At 40.6% G+C, this 19328-nt stretch overlaps 1 protein-coding gene across 3 annotated transcripts in view; it reads left to right on the forward strand.

The window, feature by feature from the left end:
* The window catches only part of lig3 (ligase III, DNA, ATP-dependent), a 23970-nt gene that overhangs the window by 2096 nt on the left and 2546 nt on the right, over positions 1-19328 (forward strand). Inside the window, exons 1-20 of one of the 3 annotated variants that reach the window (XM_067608824.1) lie at positions 1094-1223; positions 5672-6243; positions 6687-6815; positions 7811-8026; positions 8157-8308; positions 9825-9991; positions 10756-10833; positions 10936-11104; positions 12804-12959; positions 14368-14499; positions 14624-14703; positions 15081-15168; positions 15277-15354; positions 15445-15568; positions 16444-16586; positions 16708-16782; positions 17158-17304; positions 17982-18132; positions 19020-19099; positions 19230-19307. In XM_067608824.1, coding sequence (XP_067464925.1) covers positions 5700-6243; positions 6687-6815; positions 7811-8026; positions 8157-8308; positions 9825-9991; positions 10756-10833; positions 10936-11104; positions 12804-12959; positions 14368-14499; positions 14624-14703; positions 15081-15168; positions 15277-15354; positions 15445-15568; positions 16444-16586; positions 16708-16782; positions 17158-17304; positions 17982-18132; positions 19020-19099; positions 19230-19307 — 2787 coding nt within the window. In that variant the 5' untranslated portion in view covers positions 1094-1223; positions 5672-5699. Of the gene's footprint in view, positions 1-1093; positions 1224-5671; positions 6244-6686; positions 6816-7810; positions 8027-8156; positions 8309-9824; positions 9992-10755; positions 10834-10935; positions 11105-12803; positions 12960-14367; positions 14500-14623; positions 14704-15080; positions 15169-15276; positions 15355-15444; positions 15569-16443; positions 16587-16707; positions 16783-17157; positions 17305-17981; positions 18133-19019; positions 19100-19229; positions 19308-19328 lie in introns of those variants that run through there. The other 2 variants (XM_067608826.1, XM_067608825.1) reach the window with 2 other exon arrangements.

The following is a 19328-nucleotide window of genomic DNA, read 5'->3' on the forward strand; positions in this document are numbered from 1 at the left end:
CCTGACCCCTAACCCTAACCATCCTTGTCTTCATACCTAAACTTAACCAAGTGGGTGTATCATGTAGATGCTGCAAGTCTGCAGATAGACCTATTTGCTCAAGTTTGGCATATTGACAGTCGCCATCTTGGGAACCAGAAGTAACCATATTTGGACGACAGGGTGGCGCTAACCCTAACGCTAGTTGCTAGCTTGGTTAGCATGGTGCATTCACGCATGGGAATAAATTACAATAAAACAGATTTGTGTATATTTCTCGCTGCTGCTGTTGCGCTGTGCTGCTCTGTCTTATCTGTCAGTGCGCTGTCAGTGTCCTCTTTTCGTGCTGCAGCATTATCAGTTATGACGACATGTGACATGAGAGCATGTGAAAAGTGTCAATTGCGTGAGTCTCACGGTCAATGCCTGAAAGTTGGCAGCTTTGAGTGGCGACTACGGCTACACCTACGCGGATACTCTGCGAATCTGGAGTTACGCCTTGTCACTTACGCCTTATTACGACTTGTCAATCACAAGGTAGGCACGCCCCAAAGACTTCTTTTCGGAGCCAGTGGAGTTGCCCCCCTGCTGGCCATTAGAGAGAATGCAGGTTTAAGTCACTTCCAAATTGCCTTCACTTCTCAGACAGTTCAGGCCTGGAGGCGATATTTTTGTCCTAGGATGGCCTCTGGTTGCTTACACTGATAGTCTTACCCTAACCAGCCTCACTCCTCATGCCTAAACCTAATCAACACAACCAACGAAGGCGGCGGGTACTAGCCAATCAGAGGCAGAGTAGGGCGGGTCATGACTTCGCCATCCTAGGAAAAAAAATAGTTGACGACCTGGTGCTATCCGAGCATTGTGAAGCCACTGAAACACATGCTTTAACCCTGTGTCAAGTTAATCACAGTTATCCAGAGACCTACCGGAAATATGCGATTCATAGTTCAAAATGAAGCACACATATTATTTGTAAAAAATGAATGCGGCACCTCCCTTGGTGTTAAGAGTAGTTAGATCTCAGTACACAGGGGCTGCACACCTACTTAAATAAACTCTAATGTCCATTAATGCGCTTCATCGGCAATATGTGTTTTATTTCGCAGACCGAAAGCGGAAGTGTACCATCTCACTACTACGTAATCGAAGTTGTCTTGACACTGGTGAGCTGCTAGCTAACAACAATGAAGAGGAGCTACAGTTTAAACCGTGCTAACATATCGTACTAAAGCTTTTGCAAGGTACAGTAGTTAAGTGTGTGTGTGGAAACTTTAGCGACTTAATAACATATTTTTGATAGTTGGTATGCAGTCTGTTTGCTTGACTTTTTGTCTCTCTGTATGCATGTGTCTGTGTGTGTGTGTGTGGGACAGAGACAGTAAGGCTAAAGCTAATCAACTTGTTAGCCTAAATATTGCCTTCGTGTCAGCAAACGTACACGTATTTTGTGCTCGTAACATGTAAAATCATATTCAGATTTAACAATTGGTCGAGTTTGAACAGGCAGTTAACAAGGAAGTCCAGTCTATTGTAGAAGTGGCACATTTTTAGCACTTTGTGTTAAACCGTACTCCCACACCCCCTTTTTGTTTAAGAATTTGTGCAAGAAATATGGTTCATGCAGCTAATGCGGTAACGTTACTATATGGTAGCTAGTATAGTTTACTGAATATCAGAGCTGTAGATTGGGACTCTGGTCAGTTCTGGTTGAATTAGCAAGAATCATGGGGGAAGCGTTAATGAAACCACAGCCTCCTTTGTCACAGTCAACTGTGGTCGAACATAATTATACTTATGCCCTCAAAACACCAGAATTCAAAAGCGTACAAGGCTTGTACCATTTATGTTTCTATGCAAAGGTCAGAAGCTGGTTTAATCTCCAATACTAGCCACACACATCATCACAGTATGTTGATCCCCGACTATAATTACACAGCAGCTATAGCTTTCCTTTCCCAAATCAAAGTATAATTGGTTAACCCTCTACTATTATCAACATCAGGTCTTAAAACATCGGTTCACAATTTTTCAAGTCTGTCTTAAAACAACAACCAGGAGCCCAAATAAACACTGAAACATGTTTTTTCTTGCTGTAATCATTCCTCCTGTTCATACTGACCATTAGAAGATCCCTTTACAATGCATTTACAAAGTAAGTGATGGGGGGCCAAAATCTACGAGCCACCATCTGTGCAAAACTGTATTTGAAGTTTATCTGAAGCTAATATGAAGCTTCAGCTGTCCAAATGAGTCAAATCAAGTAGATATCTTTCAACTTTACATCTTTTTAGTTCCTCTTTTTGTTACTATACTTCCACCGCAGCTCAACAGGGAAACACTGTCTGAGGAAACACAAAGAGGGAATTTTATGCTAAAATGACGATGTAAATATGGCAGATATCCACTAAACATGACTGACTCAGACTGTTGAAGCATCATATAAGCTTCATATAAACTTTCAAATGCAGTTCTACTGGCAGCCCCAGAGCATAATAGCTACTACCACCACCATGCTTGACAGTAGGTATGGTGTTCTTGGGGTTAAAGGCCTCACTTTCTCTCCTCCAAATATGTTTCTGGTCATTGTGGCCAAATAGCTCAATTTCTGTTTCATCTGACCACAGATATTTCCTCCAGAAGGCTTTTTCTTTGTACATGAGATCAGCAGCAAACTTCAGTCAAGCCTTAAGTGCCACTTCTAGAGCGAAGGCTTCCTTCTTGAGATGCAGCCTCTCAGCCCACGGCAATGTAAAAGCTTTTAATTCACCTCAGACCTGCTTTTTGCTGGTTGTTGGTTGACTCTTGACCATCCTGACCAATTTTCTCTCAGCAGCAGATGATAGCTTGTGTTTTCTTCCTGTTCATGGCAGTGACATAACTGTGCCATGCACTTTACACCTACTTACAAATAATTGCACAGTTGATCTTGGGACCTGTAATTGCTTTGAAATAGCTCCAAGTGACTTTCCTGACTTTTTAAAGTCAATGATCTGCTTTTTCAGATCCATGCTGAGCTCGTTAGACTCTCCCATTGTAGCGTTTGTGGCTGAGTTTAATGAGAGTATCATACAAGCCCCTATTTAAATGGGTTAAGAGAAGTCACCAGCCGTAGTCAATCATAATCACTCACAAGAAGTTAAAAGGCCATGTCACAAAGCAAATGTGGTCAATACACCTTTCTACATCACCAAAGTTGATAATTCAGGTTATTGTGTGTATATTTTTGATCCAGCAGATTTTGTCATACTTCCAGAAAACCTATAATAAATTATAAAGGAACCAGAATGCATGACTGTTTTTTGTGACAAAGACATACCTGTTTCAATCATTCCATCACAAAAAAATAAGAGTTGTTGTAGGAATAATTGTAAACTCAAGACTGCCATGACATACATGTTCTTTACACGTAAACGTCTGACCATAACTGTACATTAAAAGCCCATTTGAAGGGACTCTTTTAATAACCAGTATGAATAAAAGGAATGATTACAGCAAGGAAAACCTCTTTCAGTGGTCACCTGACTGTTGTTTTAAGACAGGCAGTGCAAGACTCTGCTGCAATTGTATTAAAAACAGACCCAGTTGATTTAAAATGCTCATTAAAGTTCCCAACAATATTGTTTTTGCTCTTAATTTTAATTGAGTCAACTAAAAATCGTTCAGGGAGGCCTGAAGTGGAATTGGAGCATGACAATAATTTTATCTAATTTAGTGGGATTGTTGAGATTTACTGAAATACGTTTTAAGTAATATTCTGATTTGGATATCCTAGTCTGTCCAGTCCAGTCCAGTCAGCAGGGGAATTAGTGGATCTAATCTTGGCCCAGGAGGTGTTCCCTCCCCCTTCCTAGGTTAGATAGTTCCTCCGTGAACCAAGGGTTGTCCCTCCCAGAAATCCTGAATTTCCTTATAGGGGCATGTTTATTGCAAATCGACATCAAAGAGTTAAAATATTCTCAACATCATGGATTAAACTGACTCTGCCAATGTCGCTACTGTACAGATCACGCAGAAATACTTGTACTTCAAATCGTTTAAAATACCTTTTTAAAAACGTAACGAGGCTTCAACTTGGGTAATTTTGACTCTTATGCAGGCAATAGCACAACGATCGCTGACATTACAGAATACTGCAGTCTAGGTATACTTGTGGTGCGTGTTTGTGAAAATGAAATCTAATAATGTAGATTTGCTTAGATTGTTTGGTTTGGGCCTAGCAGGAACATTAATAAATTGCACAAGATTTAAGGAATCACACAATTCCTTAATGCAATCAGAGGCAGAGGAAAGTCAATCCCAATTTAGATCACCCATGAGATCGAGTTCGGAGAGAGGAGATGGCCTCTTTTATGGCCGACGGCGGTCTGTAACAGCCAACAACGGTAAAGTGAAGATACTTGGATATATTCACTGGAGCAGATCAAATTGTCTGGCTTTGGTTAGCCTATAGACTGACATGGAACTACAAAGTTCAGATTAAACATAAATTGTAACTCCACCACCTTCATCAGCTCGATCGGATCTATAAACATTGTAACCATCAATTGCGATCAAGTTGTCAGGTATCGTTTCTGATAAGAACATAATATACACATTCGTTGTGATAACCCAGAACTTTATCATGTCCATTTTGGGGAGAAGGCCAGGGTTTGGTTGTACGTTCCCAGATAACAGCAGCAGTAGCAAACTGTGTTGGCACTGATGAACCAACAGTCAATCCAGCAGGGAGGCTAGGTGATTTAATCAGGCCCCAATCAGTCCACACAGGTTATCTACAACCCAGCAGCAGTAATTTCAACTCACTTTTGGTTTGTTGTAAGAAGCCAAAAGACAGTCATTATGTACCTCTTCAGTGGAGCTAAAAAGTTAGTTTTCTCAGTAGGCAAGAAAGTTATTTTATAATAACTGGGCCTTTTCAGTCTAATGCATCTGTAGTCATTTGGTTTATCAGCCCAGCAGCAGTAAGATTAACTCCCCAAAGAGAGTCACTATCCTCCTCTTGAGTAGATATAAAAAGTCACTTTTCTTGGCTGGATTATCAGCATAAAACTCAGAGCTCACATGCAGGCACACAAACAAAGGACTGGACTGGCAGCCATCTTGGATTGATTATCAACTCTATCCTTGAAAGGGGGAAATTAATAGTATATTACTCAAGTTCTAATAGAAAGTTAAAGGGTGGATTAAGTGATTGTACGTGCCAAATGGCATAAATGCTAAACTACTGAAGAAGGCAGACCGATATGTTGAGTCTTTTTCCACATAGTGAACAAAGTGGCATTGAGTTAACACCGGAGACACCCTCTTCTATGTTTTCATGGCATGAAGTATGGTTAAACAGTCAGTGCACAAGCTTTGCGTAACAAAGTGAATTATATCTCATGGACATGTTGATTAAAACAGCACATAATGATATCCTCTGTTGCAATATTATAAAGTACAACAATAGTCCATCCTGACCACCTCCACATTGATCAGTGTGGGCAGCACGTGGGTCTCATCAGAAACAGTTGGTCATGAGGAAACTAGTGTAAATGCATATTTATCTTATCAAAATATTAGTGAAAGTGCTAAAACGTGGAACACAATCATATTTGATATGTTACTGTAGTTTGCTGCCGTGCTTTATATCTTTTGTCAATACTAAAGTTCTAACTCTTTAACCATCATGTCTCTTTGCTTTCTGTAGGTTGTAACTTGCTCGCCGTCAGAGCTGGATGCAGAAACTGCCTGTTTTATTAGCTCATAAGACTGCCTGCATAGGCCTACGACCTCTTGGAACACTTCAGCAGCTCTGGAAAGTGCGTAGAGTCTTTTCCGTCTCTTCATGCTTTGAACTTCTACCTCCACCTTTTCACACTTTTCGATTTTCTCGGGAAATCCGTCATTTCTCCTCGGTGTCACATAAACAAAGTCTCCTCCAAAACGATCCTCCCCAGCTTCTCCTGCGTCAGTGTTCCTCCAACCAGCCAGATATGGCAGATCAGAGGTTCCTAGTGGAGTACGCCAAGCGCGGCACTGCGGGATGTAAGAAATGCAAGGACAAAATCCAGAAGGGCATTGTGCGGATAGGGAAAATTGTGCCGAACCCTTTCAGTGAGTCTGCAGGGGAGATGAAAGAGTGGTATCATGTGAAGTGCATTTTTGAGAAGCTGGAAAGGGCAAGGGCCACCACGAAGAAGATTGAGGACATCACAGATCTGGAAGGCTGGGAAGAGCTGCAGGACGAGGACAAGGAGCTCATTGATAAACATGTGTCAGGTACAACAGACTGTTTGTGGCTCTGACCTTTGATCTTTATCCATGGAGTTAAAGTGATTTTCCCCTTTTAATGTGCTCATTACACTGTTACATATTTGCAAAGTCAATGAGATTGAACAGGGGCTGACTCACACATGAGTACAGATGTCTGAAACAAGTATTCCTGTGTTTATTATTATTATTTTATTTTTTCATATCCAATGATTTGGCATTGCTGGGTTAACTGCATATGATTGAATGTCTTTTACTTGACAATGTGCTAGGTGTGTGTCACATGAATGCACCCATTGTTAGCTTACCTGCTAAACCAGTACAAGTAATTATCTGGCTTAACATTCCAGGAGAGCATCATAAACAAAAACATCCTCTCTCTGTTTTATCATGTGATACAGTTGTGCCTGTGCAGGTGTTACTGATTCGGTTCTTTGCCATTTGTCTCGTAGACCTGATGGCCAAAGTCAATGCAAGTCCAAAGAAGAAGGTGCAAGCCAAGTTAAACACCACAGGCAAGCTGATGGCTCCTCCTGCCGAGCCGCCTGTCAACGCTCCACGCAAGTTCTCAGGCTTCACTGGTGAGACATGACATTTAAGATCAAGTTGTTCCTTATTTGCTCTAAAGAGGAAAATATACAATAAGCTGCTGCGGCTTGTCACTGCACTGCACTGTAGCGTAACTAGGAAGCCAGTCTATTTTTCATTATTGCAGTAACAATGTGAGGCATTTGTAATAAATTGATATTTTGAAAAATGAAAAACAGCCTTAAATTTGAATAGGCAGGGAACATTTCTGATTTATATGCTGCCTGAGAGGACAGGAAGCAAATATGAGTAGTCACGTTCAGACCAGAGGAACTTTTTCATAGTTCTAAGAACTGTTTGAGGAACTACCCCCTTTTAACTGTGTCTGCACTGCAGGAACTGGGAACGATCATAGTTCTTAGAACGCTGTTTTGATGGTAGGTACTCTCCCAGCACAAGAGGAACCCTGAGTGACATAAGTGTAGGGTGATTGGTCCAGACGTAAGGGTACATTAATTGGTCAAACACATGAGCCAATGTAGCACCGGCAACCGCCATTTTTGACAAATGAAACCCACGACTCATAACAAACAAACAGCTCCAATCACAGCGTCTTCTATCTTGTTGTTGTATCTCGTATCTCGTGCAGAAGTGACGGTGCAATACCAACCGCCGGCCGGCCGGTTTATGTCACTTCAGTGTTCCTACTGGTGTTGTGAATGCAAACAGAAAAAAAGCCCTTGAAGGTGTGCAGTTCTCAAGGGAGCTCCCCAGTGGATAGTTCCTCTCAGGGAGTCCCAGAACCGGTTGGTCCGAAAGCACCTGTTATGTGTATTTTGGAAACAAAGGTTCCAAATTGTAATGTCAGCATTTTGTACATGCATTTGTGAAAATGTTTAAGAGAAATTGTTAGCGTTAGTGAAAAGTTCAAAGGCTGAAATTTTTGAGAAAGTGAATCATCCCCCTAAAAGTGATCAGTAAATAGTATCAGTAAGCAGATAACGAGGATAATTGGACCTGGTCTGTTTGTGTCATTGTGTCCTGTCAGCTGCGAAGGCTGGCACTTCCAGCAGCCCAGCACCATCCTCCTCACCTGCCAAAGGCAGCCAAGGCAGCCCCCTGTCCGCCCAGCTGTGTGACCCTAAGCACAAGGACTGCCTCTTCAGAGAGTTTCGTAAGCTCTGCGCCCTGGTAGCAGAAAACAACAGCTACAATGTCAAGACACAGACCATTGAGAAGTTCCTCAGGAAGGGCTCAGCTGGAGGTTGGTGTGTTGATTATTTTGTCTGTGTTTATGGGCTTTAGCAGATTTCAGCACTTTAACATGTGACAAAATCTGAGGCCAGGATTTCTACCACTGTATTTGGTTTCAACCGTTCTTTCTTCTAACTTAGATAAGTTCCATGGAGATCTTTATCTGACGGTGAAACTGCTCCTGCCAGGCGTCATTAAAAGTGTCTACAACCTCAACGACAAGCAGATTGTAAAACTCTTCAGCCGCATATTCAGATGCAACCAGGACGACATGGTGCGCGATTTGGAGCAGGTCAGTGATCCATGGGTGCTTTTTATTTAGCTAATTTATGCTTCCTCGCGTCCTCTCCTCTCCGTCCTCCAGCCGTGACCCCGGAAATCAATCTCCCTGCCCATCATGGAGGATCTTCCAATTCCTTAAATGTACTTCAGAGGACAGAGGAGGCGCCTGGAGGAGCTTAGAGCGAGGAACCACGGGTGTGGTTTTATTTACCGGACATCAACACCCCTTTGATAGCATGACTTTATTGATTAGTCAGCTGATCTGAGGAGACAGTAAACAGCAGATCAAGAAAACCAACAGCAGTTTTTCATATTTATTCATAAAATAAAAATGACTGAATCATAAATCAGTCATAAAAAAAAACACTTTTGTGACTATAATATTTTTCTTCATGAGCCAAGAGGTTCTTCCTTTTCTTCTTTTCCATTTCACGTCCGTTTCAGCTCCTTCAGGAAATCATAATGCTGCACAGCTGTGTGTCTCCTATAAAATCATCCTGAGCCTGAAAAGGATGTCAGACTTTCATTTTTATTTAAACATATTCTGCAGGCTACGGCTGTTTTTATTGCTCCTTTTTGTCTTTTCTCTTCTTTCAGTAATTAACAGATTTAAATAGTCTATTTGTTTCTTATTCTGTGACAGACAGATGCTGCTGTAGATCTATTATCAAATAATTAAAAAAAACGTAGCAGTTATCATGTTTTCCTTCCAGCTATCACAATGGAGAAAATATTAAGTTTAAACAGTTTAAAGTGTTAATTAATTGCACATAAATTTGACTTTAAACGTTAGAGTTTAAACTGTCGCTTAATAATTTCTACATATTTATAGCTGACTTCTACATATGTGACAGTTGAGGTGATGTGCGTCATGAGTAGTTGTCGCCTCCTAAAAAATGACGCTGGAGTGAGCGAGGACGTCCTGTTTGATGAATTAAATCCCTCCGACCTTCCTCTCTCTCTTACATCCTCACTGGGAGGAGCTGACATGTGAGGAAGAGACGGGAGTGAGGAGACTAAATGAAAAGCACACTTTTTATGTTCTCACATTAACTCCTGTGCTTTGTCAGTATTCATAAGTATCTTGAATTTATTTAGTTTATAACTAAAACCCCTCTCGCCAGCAATTATTCAAAGCAGTTTCATTGATATTCTTAGAGTGAAAATACATTAATTAGAGGATTTCAGGCCAATTATAATCATTTAAAGAGGTCAAAATTCCAGCAACACTTGTAGTATAGAGAACCTTTATCAGGGTCATCCATCATTGGACGCGTTGGTCTAACAATAAATTTGTTCTATATACAACAAGCGTTGCAGGAGTTTTGACCTCTTTAGACTCTGTTCCCCTCTCCATGCACCTTGGAAGAAGGTGAAGTTGTGCTAGAAACCCCTACTCTGCTTCTACACCTGTAATCATTCGACGTTGTGTCTTGAAAATGATGAAAGAGAGACAAATGATCAAAATTGATACTTGTTCAAAACAGCGTGTCTTTTCTTTTTCTTTTCTTTTTTTTTTTTTTAAGGGCGACGTGTCTGAGACAGTGAGGATGTTCTTTGACGAGAGTAAATCATTTCCTCCGTCTTCCAAGAGCGTCCTCACCATCCAGGAAGTGGACGCGTCCCTGACCCGCCTCGCCCAGCTCACCAAGGAGGACGAGCAGCAGAACGAGCTGGAGGATATTGCCAAAAAGTAATGCAGTATATCATCATTTTAATAGAACGTAGGACAGGTAGTAAAACAGAACCGATAAGGTATACATTAAAATGATTAGTAGTGCTGAAGTGCTGTATTAGGTGGTAAGTGTTAATGATAGAGATCAGTGATGTTAGACCTTGTTCAAACACTTTACTACATACTGTGTAAAAGGCCACAGAGACAGACTGTGATTTATTTTCACAGCATTTGTAAATAGTGCTTTTATTTGCTTCCACTTGTCTTGCACTGCTTTTTTTTATTGTTGGCATTTGTTGTTTTTGCAGTTGTTTCCCTCCTTTTTAGATTGTCTGCCTCAGGCATGTCTAACACACACACACACACACACACACACACACACACACTAGAAATCTCTGTTTGACATTCTCCCCTCACAGCAACAGACGCCAGAGTGGGACTGTGTTTATTTGTCATAAATTGCATCTTGCAAAGCTGTAAACAGACACAAGTGGTGAATGTGTCACATGACATCAGTAAGGGCAAAGCGAGCCATTTAATTTAAAGGATTCATGCCTGTCTTACACATTTAGCCTTCAAAATAGAAGCAGGTTTTTCTGAAGGACTTTCAGTTTCTGTGAATCAGTGGTAGATGATGCTACTTGTGTATTTAGTACTTATGTATTATTATTTCATGTCTGGTCATAACTGTTCTGCTTCATAAAAGGCTGTAATACTCCAGCATTTGCTTCACAGTTTCCACCTCAGTGATAATCCGGAAATTAATTCTCTCTTCATCATAGATGCACCAGTAACGACCTGAAATGCATCATTCGGCTCATTAAGCATGACTTGAAGATGAACGCCGGAGCAAAACACGTGTAAGTCTCTTTCACTTCTGCCCAGAGCTTAATATATTCTATCATGTGTTATATTTTCATACCAACCTCCAACTAATCTTTTACAATCACCTGTTACCGCAGCTTGGATGCCGTGGATCCAAACGCTTACGATGCCTTCAAGGCCTCGCGTAACCTGGGTGACGTGATCGAGCGGGTGTTGAGGAATCAGCAGGACGCGTCCAATGGTTCAGGACCCAGGAAACTCCTTACTGTGGAGGCTTCGCTGATGACCCCCGTTCAGCCCATGTTGGTGAGTGTTACCACTCACAATCACCCAATCACACTCCCAACAGTTCTCCCTTTATCTATCACTTCAGTCTTTATTAAATCAAGTCTATACTTTGTGCACATCGCTACATACGCTGACCTTCTTGAGTCCATGAAGTACTTGAGATACACATACATACAAAATGAATCAAATGAACACGATGCGTCCTCCAAGAAATGGCCTCATTTCATTGTAAAATTATTACTTATTATGTAGCAAGTTGTTGGCCAGTACTGTAATAATCAATTTCTGCTTTAGGGCAAGCTCTATGAGTTATCTGTGAAAATAAAAAGGACTAAATTAGAAATAGATTTCCAATAAAAGACAGTAATTGTCGCTGTAATACCTCAGGTTTTCAAAAGGAAAATGAGTTTAGAAATGAGATGACCTTCTGAATTGTAAAAATAATTTAATAGGGGGGTCTGTGTCCTTACACCAAAGACTTATGTATGCAAGAAAGAATATTTATATAGGAGATTTTCCTTTCACCCAGTTCAAGGGGTCAAATATTTCTTTTTATTCACTATCGTCCTTCAGCAAAAACACATATTAGTTTAGTGAAGGTAAAGATGATCATAGATTCAGTCTACACAAAGCAAACACACCTCCCAACACGCATTCAATAAGAGATGGGTGTCTGTCTCTCCATTACGCTACGCCTGTCGCTGTCGTGGCAAAACAATCAATGAGATCCCTCATTTCCTAGAATATGACATGTGAAACAGTTTCCAGCTGATGGCTCGTCACTAAACAACCAAACATGCGGCAGCTGGACCTTACAGATAACTCTGTAACTGTAAACACACACACACGACTATCCTGAATCCCTTTCCACAAAGTATTTATCCAGGCTGATTTTTAAAAAATGTGTTTTCCAAAAAGCCTGCAGACCATAAAATTGCACATTACACAGCAGACTAGTATTAAAGTAAATTTAAATTCGGTTCAGTTGTAACACTTAAGTTTACAAATTAACGACATGGGCCAGTTCCCTACTTCCCCGTAGGCTTACAACTTCACTATTTTCAGTCTTATAACTTCCTTATAGCCAGTAAACACATTAGCGGGGGGAGAAACATGTAAATTGAGTCCTGTGCATAGAAACCAAGTGCAATTTATTTGGATGGGGGGGGATCTGAAATATGGTTAGTGCAGGCAGAGTGGGCATAGTCATAAAGCTCTGCAATATCACCAGAACACACTGATACGATATTGAAAGGGATGAATTAGATTTTTGTGAACACTGAGACAAACATGTGCACCGGGGAATTAAATCTGCGATGCAGCATTGCTCTCTCCTTTATGTAAGGTCGACACCTAGTCGTCGCTGAGATCTGGGAACATACAGGTCTGTACTTGGGAGTGTGTGAGCACACCTGAAATATCATTAATAATCCCTTTTATTGTGCAAAACTCTGTGCAATAACCTGCTTAGTACAATGTTGTTATTACCAGAGGAATGATAGCCAAAACTGTTAAAATAAGAATAAAATTGTAATGAATCCGAATCCTTCAAGTGTATCTGAAAGTTGAATTTCTGTCGAAGTTAAAGTCAAGCGATAGACTTGCTTCTGCAACCGGAGCAACCAGAGGAAACTTTAAATGAAAAGTAACTATACAAAAGAATTTCATCACCTCCTCAGGGCTTGTTAAACGTTTTGTTTTCCTTTTGTGATTTCAGGCAGAGGCGTGTAAATCCATCGAGCACGCCATGAAGAAATGCCCCAACGGGATGTATTCTGAGATCAAGTATGACGGGGAACGTGTTCAGGTCCACAAGAACGGAGACAACTTCAGCTACTTCAGCCGCAGCCTCAAACCAGTGTTACCACACAAAGTCAGTCTTACACCAACACAGCCGCACAGCCCTCGAAGCTGTATAGTGATGAGTGTGACAGTGCTTGTTGGAATGGGATGTCCTTAGGTTTGCCCCTGCAGGATTAGCAGCTCAAAGTATTTTCCCAGCATGAAAATCAGACATTTCCCACAGTGATTTTCCAGCATTTGCTTTCTCAGCATGAGGCTGAAAGCCTAAAAATGAAGATAAATAGCTCCAAATCGTGTTCATTAGCCCTTTGAAACCACTAGAGGTTGCTGCTGTGCATGCAATACATGCCTCTCAGCAACCTTGAAACCTAGTAAATCACCAGACAGAAACAAAACTGCTTAGAGCTTTTATGCATGAGTATATGCACAAGCCGTGCACCTCAACCCAATCAAATGTTTCTTTCTCTTCTCACAATTCTGCAGTGATTGAAGTCCCTTTTTCAAGTTGCTATTGCTGTACTACTATCTGGAGTAGCATCCCGTAGTTAAACAGTTTCTGAGCTGCTATTTAAGAACCAGCCCTACTGTCCTGGGATTTGTTCTCTGGTTTCTGTTAAGTATGGCCCAGTTTTAGCCTTTCAGCATTTTAGCCTGGATGGCTTTGACTTTCCAGCCCATGCTATCCATCAGCCAAATGACTGATTATGCACCCTGACTTGATTCAATTATGCAATTTATGTTAATGTTAGCTTAACATTTTGTGAGGGTTGGGGACAGAATCAAATTAAGGTAGTTAGGGCTGCAACTAGCAATCATTTTCATTCTTGATTAATCTGCAGACTATTTTCTCAAATAATTGATAAATCACTTTAAAACATCGGGAAACTGCAAAACATGCCCACTACAATTTCCTACTCTCCAATTTTATAATAAAAGATGTCTTTTGACAAACAATCAGTCTAAAACCCAACGATAGTCAATTTAGTAATAATGTTAAGACAAGATAAAGCAACAAACTTTAAAATTTAAGACGCAAAAAACATCAAACGTTTGAAGCATTTCTGCTTCAACTGACTTAAATGATGAATCAGTTATAAAAATAGTTGCAGATTAACTTTCTTTTGATCCCTGCAGCTCTAAAACTAGCCCAAGTTTCCAGGTGTTTTAGATTTTCTGATAAATGATAATACTGTGGAAGTGTTGAGATCATTCACCTCAGTGAGTACAAGCCCAAATGAAGAAAACCAAATGTTTTGTGACATTTATTAAGTCAAGTCATCCACCTTTCTAAAATCTATATCACATTGACAATAATAAGCCTAATTAAATGGATAATTTGTTCGTACAGTGTGGAGCCTATTAGTATTAGTTCATCAGGGATGGTGTCCATTCTCTTAAATCCTGTTGTAATTGTTTCACATGCTTCTTACTCTACTCAGTATCTAAAGCCTGCATTTGTGTTCACGTTGATGTTTCAGGTCGCCCACTTCAAAGAATTCATCCCTCAGGCTTTTCCCGGTGGCCACAGTATGATATTGGATGCTGAAGTCCTCCTAATTGACACAAACACCAGTAAACCTCTGCCCTTTGGGACTTTGGGTGTGCACAAGGTGAGAACATAACAGCCAATTTGCACCTTTTTTTTTTTTTTTTTTTACAAAATGAGTTTGTCACATGGCTTGTGTTTTTGTCGTTGTCACACCTCACATTCCCTCTCCGTTCTCCTCCCTTCAGAAAGCTGCCTTTCAAGATGCCAAAGTGTGTCTCTTTGTTTTTGACTGCATCTACTTCAATGGCGTGAGTCTCATGGAGAGGTAATGTGTTTTCACTCCATCTGTTGTCTGAAAGACGTCTTTGCGTTCCACTATACAAAGAAGAACGCCTGATGGGAATGATGCAAGCATGTATTTTTAACAGCATTCATAAGACGCTCTCTCTAAATTCCAACAAACACAAACACATTGGTTTCTGACCTTGAGGTTTGCTGCTGTGTCTTTGACACTCTATTTCTGCAGTGTTTGGATTATGGTTTTATGTAGAGATCCCATTTTAATCCCACTTAAAGTTTATTTAAAGTTAGTTTTCCTTGTGGATTTGGTAGTTTTACTGCAGATTTCTCAGTACTAGTTTTAATATATCTTCTTGTTTACATGTGTCTTACATATATCTTATGCCATTATATATTCTTTAGGCCTTTGTGTGAACGCAGGAAGTTCCTGCACGACAACATGGTGGAAGTCCCCAACAGGATCCTGTTCTCAGAGATGAAGCACGTCACTGTAAGTTAAACTCTGAATTTGGCTTTCTGCTCTATGTATACATCTGCAACACCTCAGTGCACCAAGGTTGTACCCTTACATATATTTATATGTGTGTGTGTGTTTCAGAGGGGAGGAGATCTGGCTGATATGATAACTCGTGTCATCAGAGAGGGACTCGAAGGCCTGGTGCTAAAAGACATAAAGGTAAGTTTCCAGTTCTGATGTGACTTGTATGTAAGTTATGGATGTAGCTGAAACATTATGATGATTGAAGTGTACATCTCTGTGTCTCAGGGCACCTACGAGCCTGGAAAGCGCCACTGGCTTAAGGTGAAGAAGGACTATTTAAATGAAGGCGCAATGGCAGACACAGCTGACCTGGTGGTGCTGGGAGCCTTCTATGGAAAAGGCTCAAACGGTCTGTAAAGCCCTTAACATCCAACACAGTACAAAGGTTTCTTAATTCATTACTGTAAATGCTGTCTTTTTCCACTTCTTAATGCTTTACCTAATTTGTTCAGACAGGTTAAGTGCCCCGTTTTCTATACTTAGCTTTTCCACATAAGTTACACTCCTCACTCACTTTGAAGTGGCTAACACCTAAGTTAGCTAATCAATCATTCTCTTGATAATACTATGAAAACCAGAGGCACTTTAAACTTCTGTACCCTTGTAGATCAGTGGGTTAAAATATAATCTGTAATCTGTAAATCATATCTTAACATCAAAATAATAATATATATATGTATAGATTCTGTATATATTGTGTTCAGACAAGATGGTGAAATTAATAATACATCTCTGTGACTACCAAATACAGCTAGCATTGTTAGCAGAAATGATGTCACTGGGTACAGCACACAAGCAGACAAGATATGGGAGCCATTGATGAGGCTGTGTAATCAGCATAAAACAGAACCAAAGCATAACAAACACTGAAACAAAGGTATAAATCTCCAAAGCATGGCTAATGAAGACCACTCATGCAGTGTGAGGATGAGCTAAGAGAGCCAAAACAATAAACGGGATGCTTTAACACACTTGCTTATAACATACAGTAAAGACTCAATGGTAGAGCAAGTGAAAGAGGTTAAATTCGACATACAGGAAAAGCGTTTTGTGATTTTTGGAGCAGTGATGCAAATTTTGGCTTTTACACTGTCTGTAGTGTTTATAGACCAGAGCTGGATTGTGGGGAAAAAAGGGAAAAAGGAAGCCTAGTTAACAGCTACTGTATATTTTTCATTTAAGGACTAACTTCTCTAATGCTGTGTGTGTTTTTATATCCACCAGGGGGCATCATGTCCAGTTTTCTGATGGGCTGTTACGACCCAGACTCCAAGAAATGGTGCACAGTCACCAAGTGCTCAGGAGGCTACGATGACGCCATGTTGGCCAGGCTCCAGAAAGAGCTGGATGTGATCAAAATCAGCAAGGTCAGAGAGGATCCACTTAGAGGCCTGCCTGGAATATTGAGCTGATGTAATAAAAATCGAAAATTAATCTCTTGTGTGTGTGTGTGTGTGTGTGTATGTGTATGTGTGTGTTTTCCTGTAGGACCCAAGCAAAATCCCCGGCTGGCTGAAAATCATCAAGAACTATTATCCAGATTTCATTATCCGCAATCCTGAGGTGAGATTTCACTATTCAGCACAGTTGTATTTCCCAGTGGGCCTGTTCACGCGCAGCCCGGTTTTATATCAGGCTTCTGCAGACCTTTAAATGAAGTGATAAGTTCATTTAAAGGTCTCTTTAAAGCATTTCTTTGCAAATAAATTACTCTCATATCGAGATAATGACCCACCACGCCGCAGAGCTGGGAGGTGTTTTCAACCTGTATGTTCACTGAAGTAAAATCCACAAATTTCTTTTAACAGTCATGTTTTGTTTTGTTTTGTTGAGCCGATGTCAGAATTGCTCTTTTTTTTTTCATTTTATGGAAGCAGTCATATATTCGCCTTGTCATTTATGCCTCACCCGCTGCCGCTGTTGTTTCCTCTGCTGCAGCAAGCACCGGTCTGGGAGATTACAGGTGCAGAGTTTTCCAAATCAGAAATGCACACCGCCGATGGCATCTCTATCCGCTTCCCCCGCATGACACGGATCCGTGATGACAAAGACTGGAAGAGTGCCACCAACTTGCACCAGCTTAAAGTAGGATATCACCAGATCGATTCAAGCGATTCATACATCAGTGTTAATAACGTACAGTTCCGAGTGTAGTAAGTTGTATGATAATTTTACAACATCTTAGACCCATTTTTTTTTTACTGATTCTGCCTGTGCAATCATATGCATGACAAGTAGTAAATGTTCTCTGAGACTAAAGTGAGATTTGAATGCAGCTGAAGTTCTTGACACACCCGAATTAGCCTGATGTCCCCCAGGCACCATGAGAAATAATGAACTGTTGTCACCTAACAATAAATTTTAACGAGATAATCAAGTGTGTCTCAAAAGATGCATTAGAAATCAACTACTAATTTGATACTGAATGCCCAAAGTGTATGTATGCCAGTGTAATATATGATTTTAATTTGGGTGAGAAAGGGGATGTGATTAAGGTGATAGGAGTAGTGACATAATTAAGCCCTCTGTCGAACGAAGCACCCTTTGGACTGCTTAAGTTAAGGATAATTTAAATGCTGAGGACTAGGACTAAATTTGCAGGCAACATTGACGAATGAATTGAAATATCGTCCGAGGCTGTAAAAACACGCCTGTGCTAAATTATTCCAATCCAACAACGGGTCTTCAATCTTTTGTGACAAGAAATATAACATCTGTTGAGCTTGAAGCCAAACGTTTTCATTTTCATCACTCTGCTGTAGGAGCTGTTCCGCATATCAAAGGAGAACTGCGACTTCAAAGTGACAGCCGGACCGTCGACGTCCAACGACGACAAGGGCTCGTCAGGAGGGGACAGCGGAGGAAACTCCCCGTCGTCCACGTCCCACAGAAGCGCTCCGCCCAAGAAGACCAGTAAGTACAAAAACCCACTAACATAAAGGGGAAGACAAGAACCGTGTGACGCCGTTGTTGTTTAACTGCTTTCATAGCAAAAAAATATGCGTATGAAGCACATTTTATTGTTTTTGAAATATTTAAATACATGCTACAGAACATGTTTGTGATCATCTAAAGATTCATGTAGAAATATCAGAATCACAACATCCCTTAGTGAAAAAGACAGTTTCAGATTACTCGGATTTGTCCAACCAACAGTTCAAAACTCAGATATATTCACAATATTATCATGTAAGTAAGAGAAAAGCAGAAAATCCTCACAAATGGAAGCTGGAACTAGCAAAAGTTTGGTAATTTTGCATTTTGGCAAGTAACTAAAACAATCGATTTCAGTCAATTACTGAATAATTGTTTCAGCTCTAGTTCAGACTGCTTTGTGCTATTAGCATGAATTAGACCACTGGAGTGTTCTTTCAGTTTGTGTGTTGTTTATCTGCCTCCTGACAACCATCGTACCAACAGTACAGTCATTAAATGGTAACGTTTCCATTTGTGTCGACAGCTCAAAACTTATTTTTTCAATCATTTTCCCTCAGACAACTCATTTTGTTCCTGTCTGTTTATTCATGAAGTCATTAAGTCTCGGGATAAGTGCAGATTTTTCAGCTCGTGCGATGCATCTTTGCCCTCACTGGCTCACACTCACAGCGATGTGAGTGTGAGCCATCATTATTTCAATGTTTTTTTTTTAAAAAATCTGGTTTCAGGCAAAGATCAGATTTCAACACGGACACAGAGAAGTGAACTGTATTGATATTTAATTTACAGAGGAATATGGTTCATACTGCAGCTATAATTTGACCAGCGCTACTTTACATCACCATCATGTCTTTACTTTATAGGCAACAGCAGTCCACCCAAACCAAAGGCGGTGAAATCTCAGCCTCGCACTCCTGCCTCAGAAGCACCCAGCGCCAAGAAGGTACAGCCATGTTCACATGACAGATGTACATTTGCATCTCAGTAATGGTCTCTGGTGTAAAACAGTGGACTTGAGCTGCACAGGCTCAACTTCACAGAGCAGTGATGAACTCGGTTCTGTTTCCTCCCAGGCGAAGAAGAGTGAAAGTGTTCACAGCAACGGAAAAACAAAGGCAACCGCTCAGCTGCTGGAGCCGAGGAATGACAAGGTCGGTCGATCGTTTGACTAT

This window comes from Thunnus thynnus, chromosome 13, assembly GCF_963924715.1.
Source record: "Thunnus thynnus chromosome 13, fThuThy2.1, whole genome shotgun sequence".
NCBI classification, from domain to species: domain Eukaryota; kingdom Metazoa; phylum Chordata; class Actinopteri; order Scombriformes; family Scombridae; genus Thunnus; species Thunnus thynnus.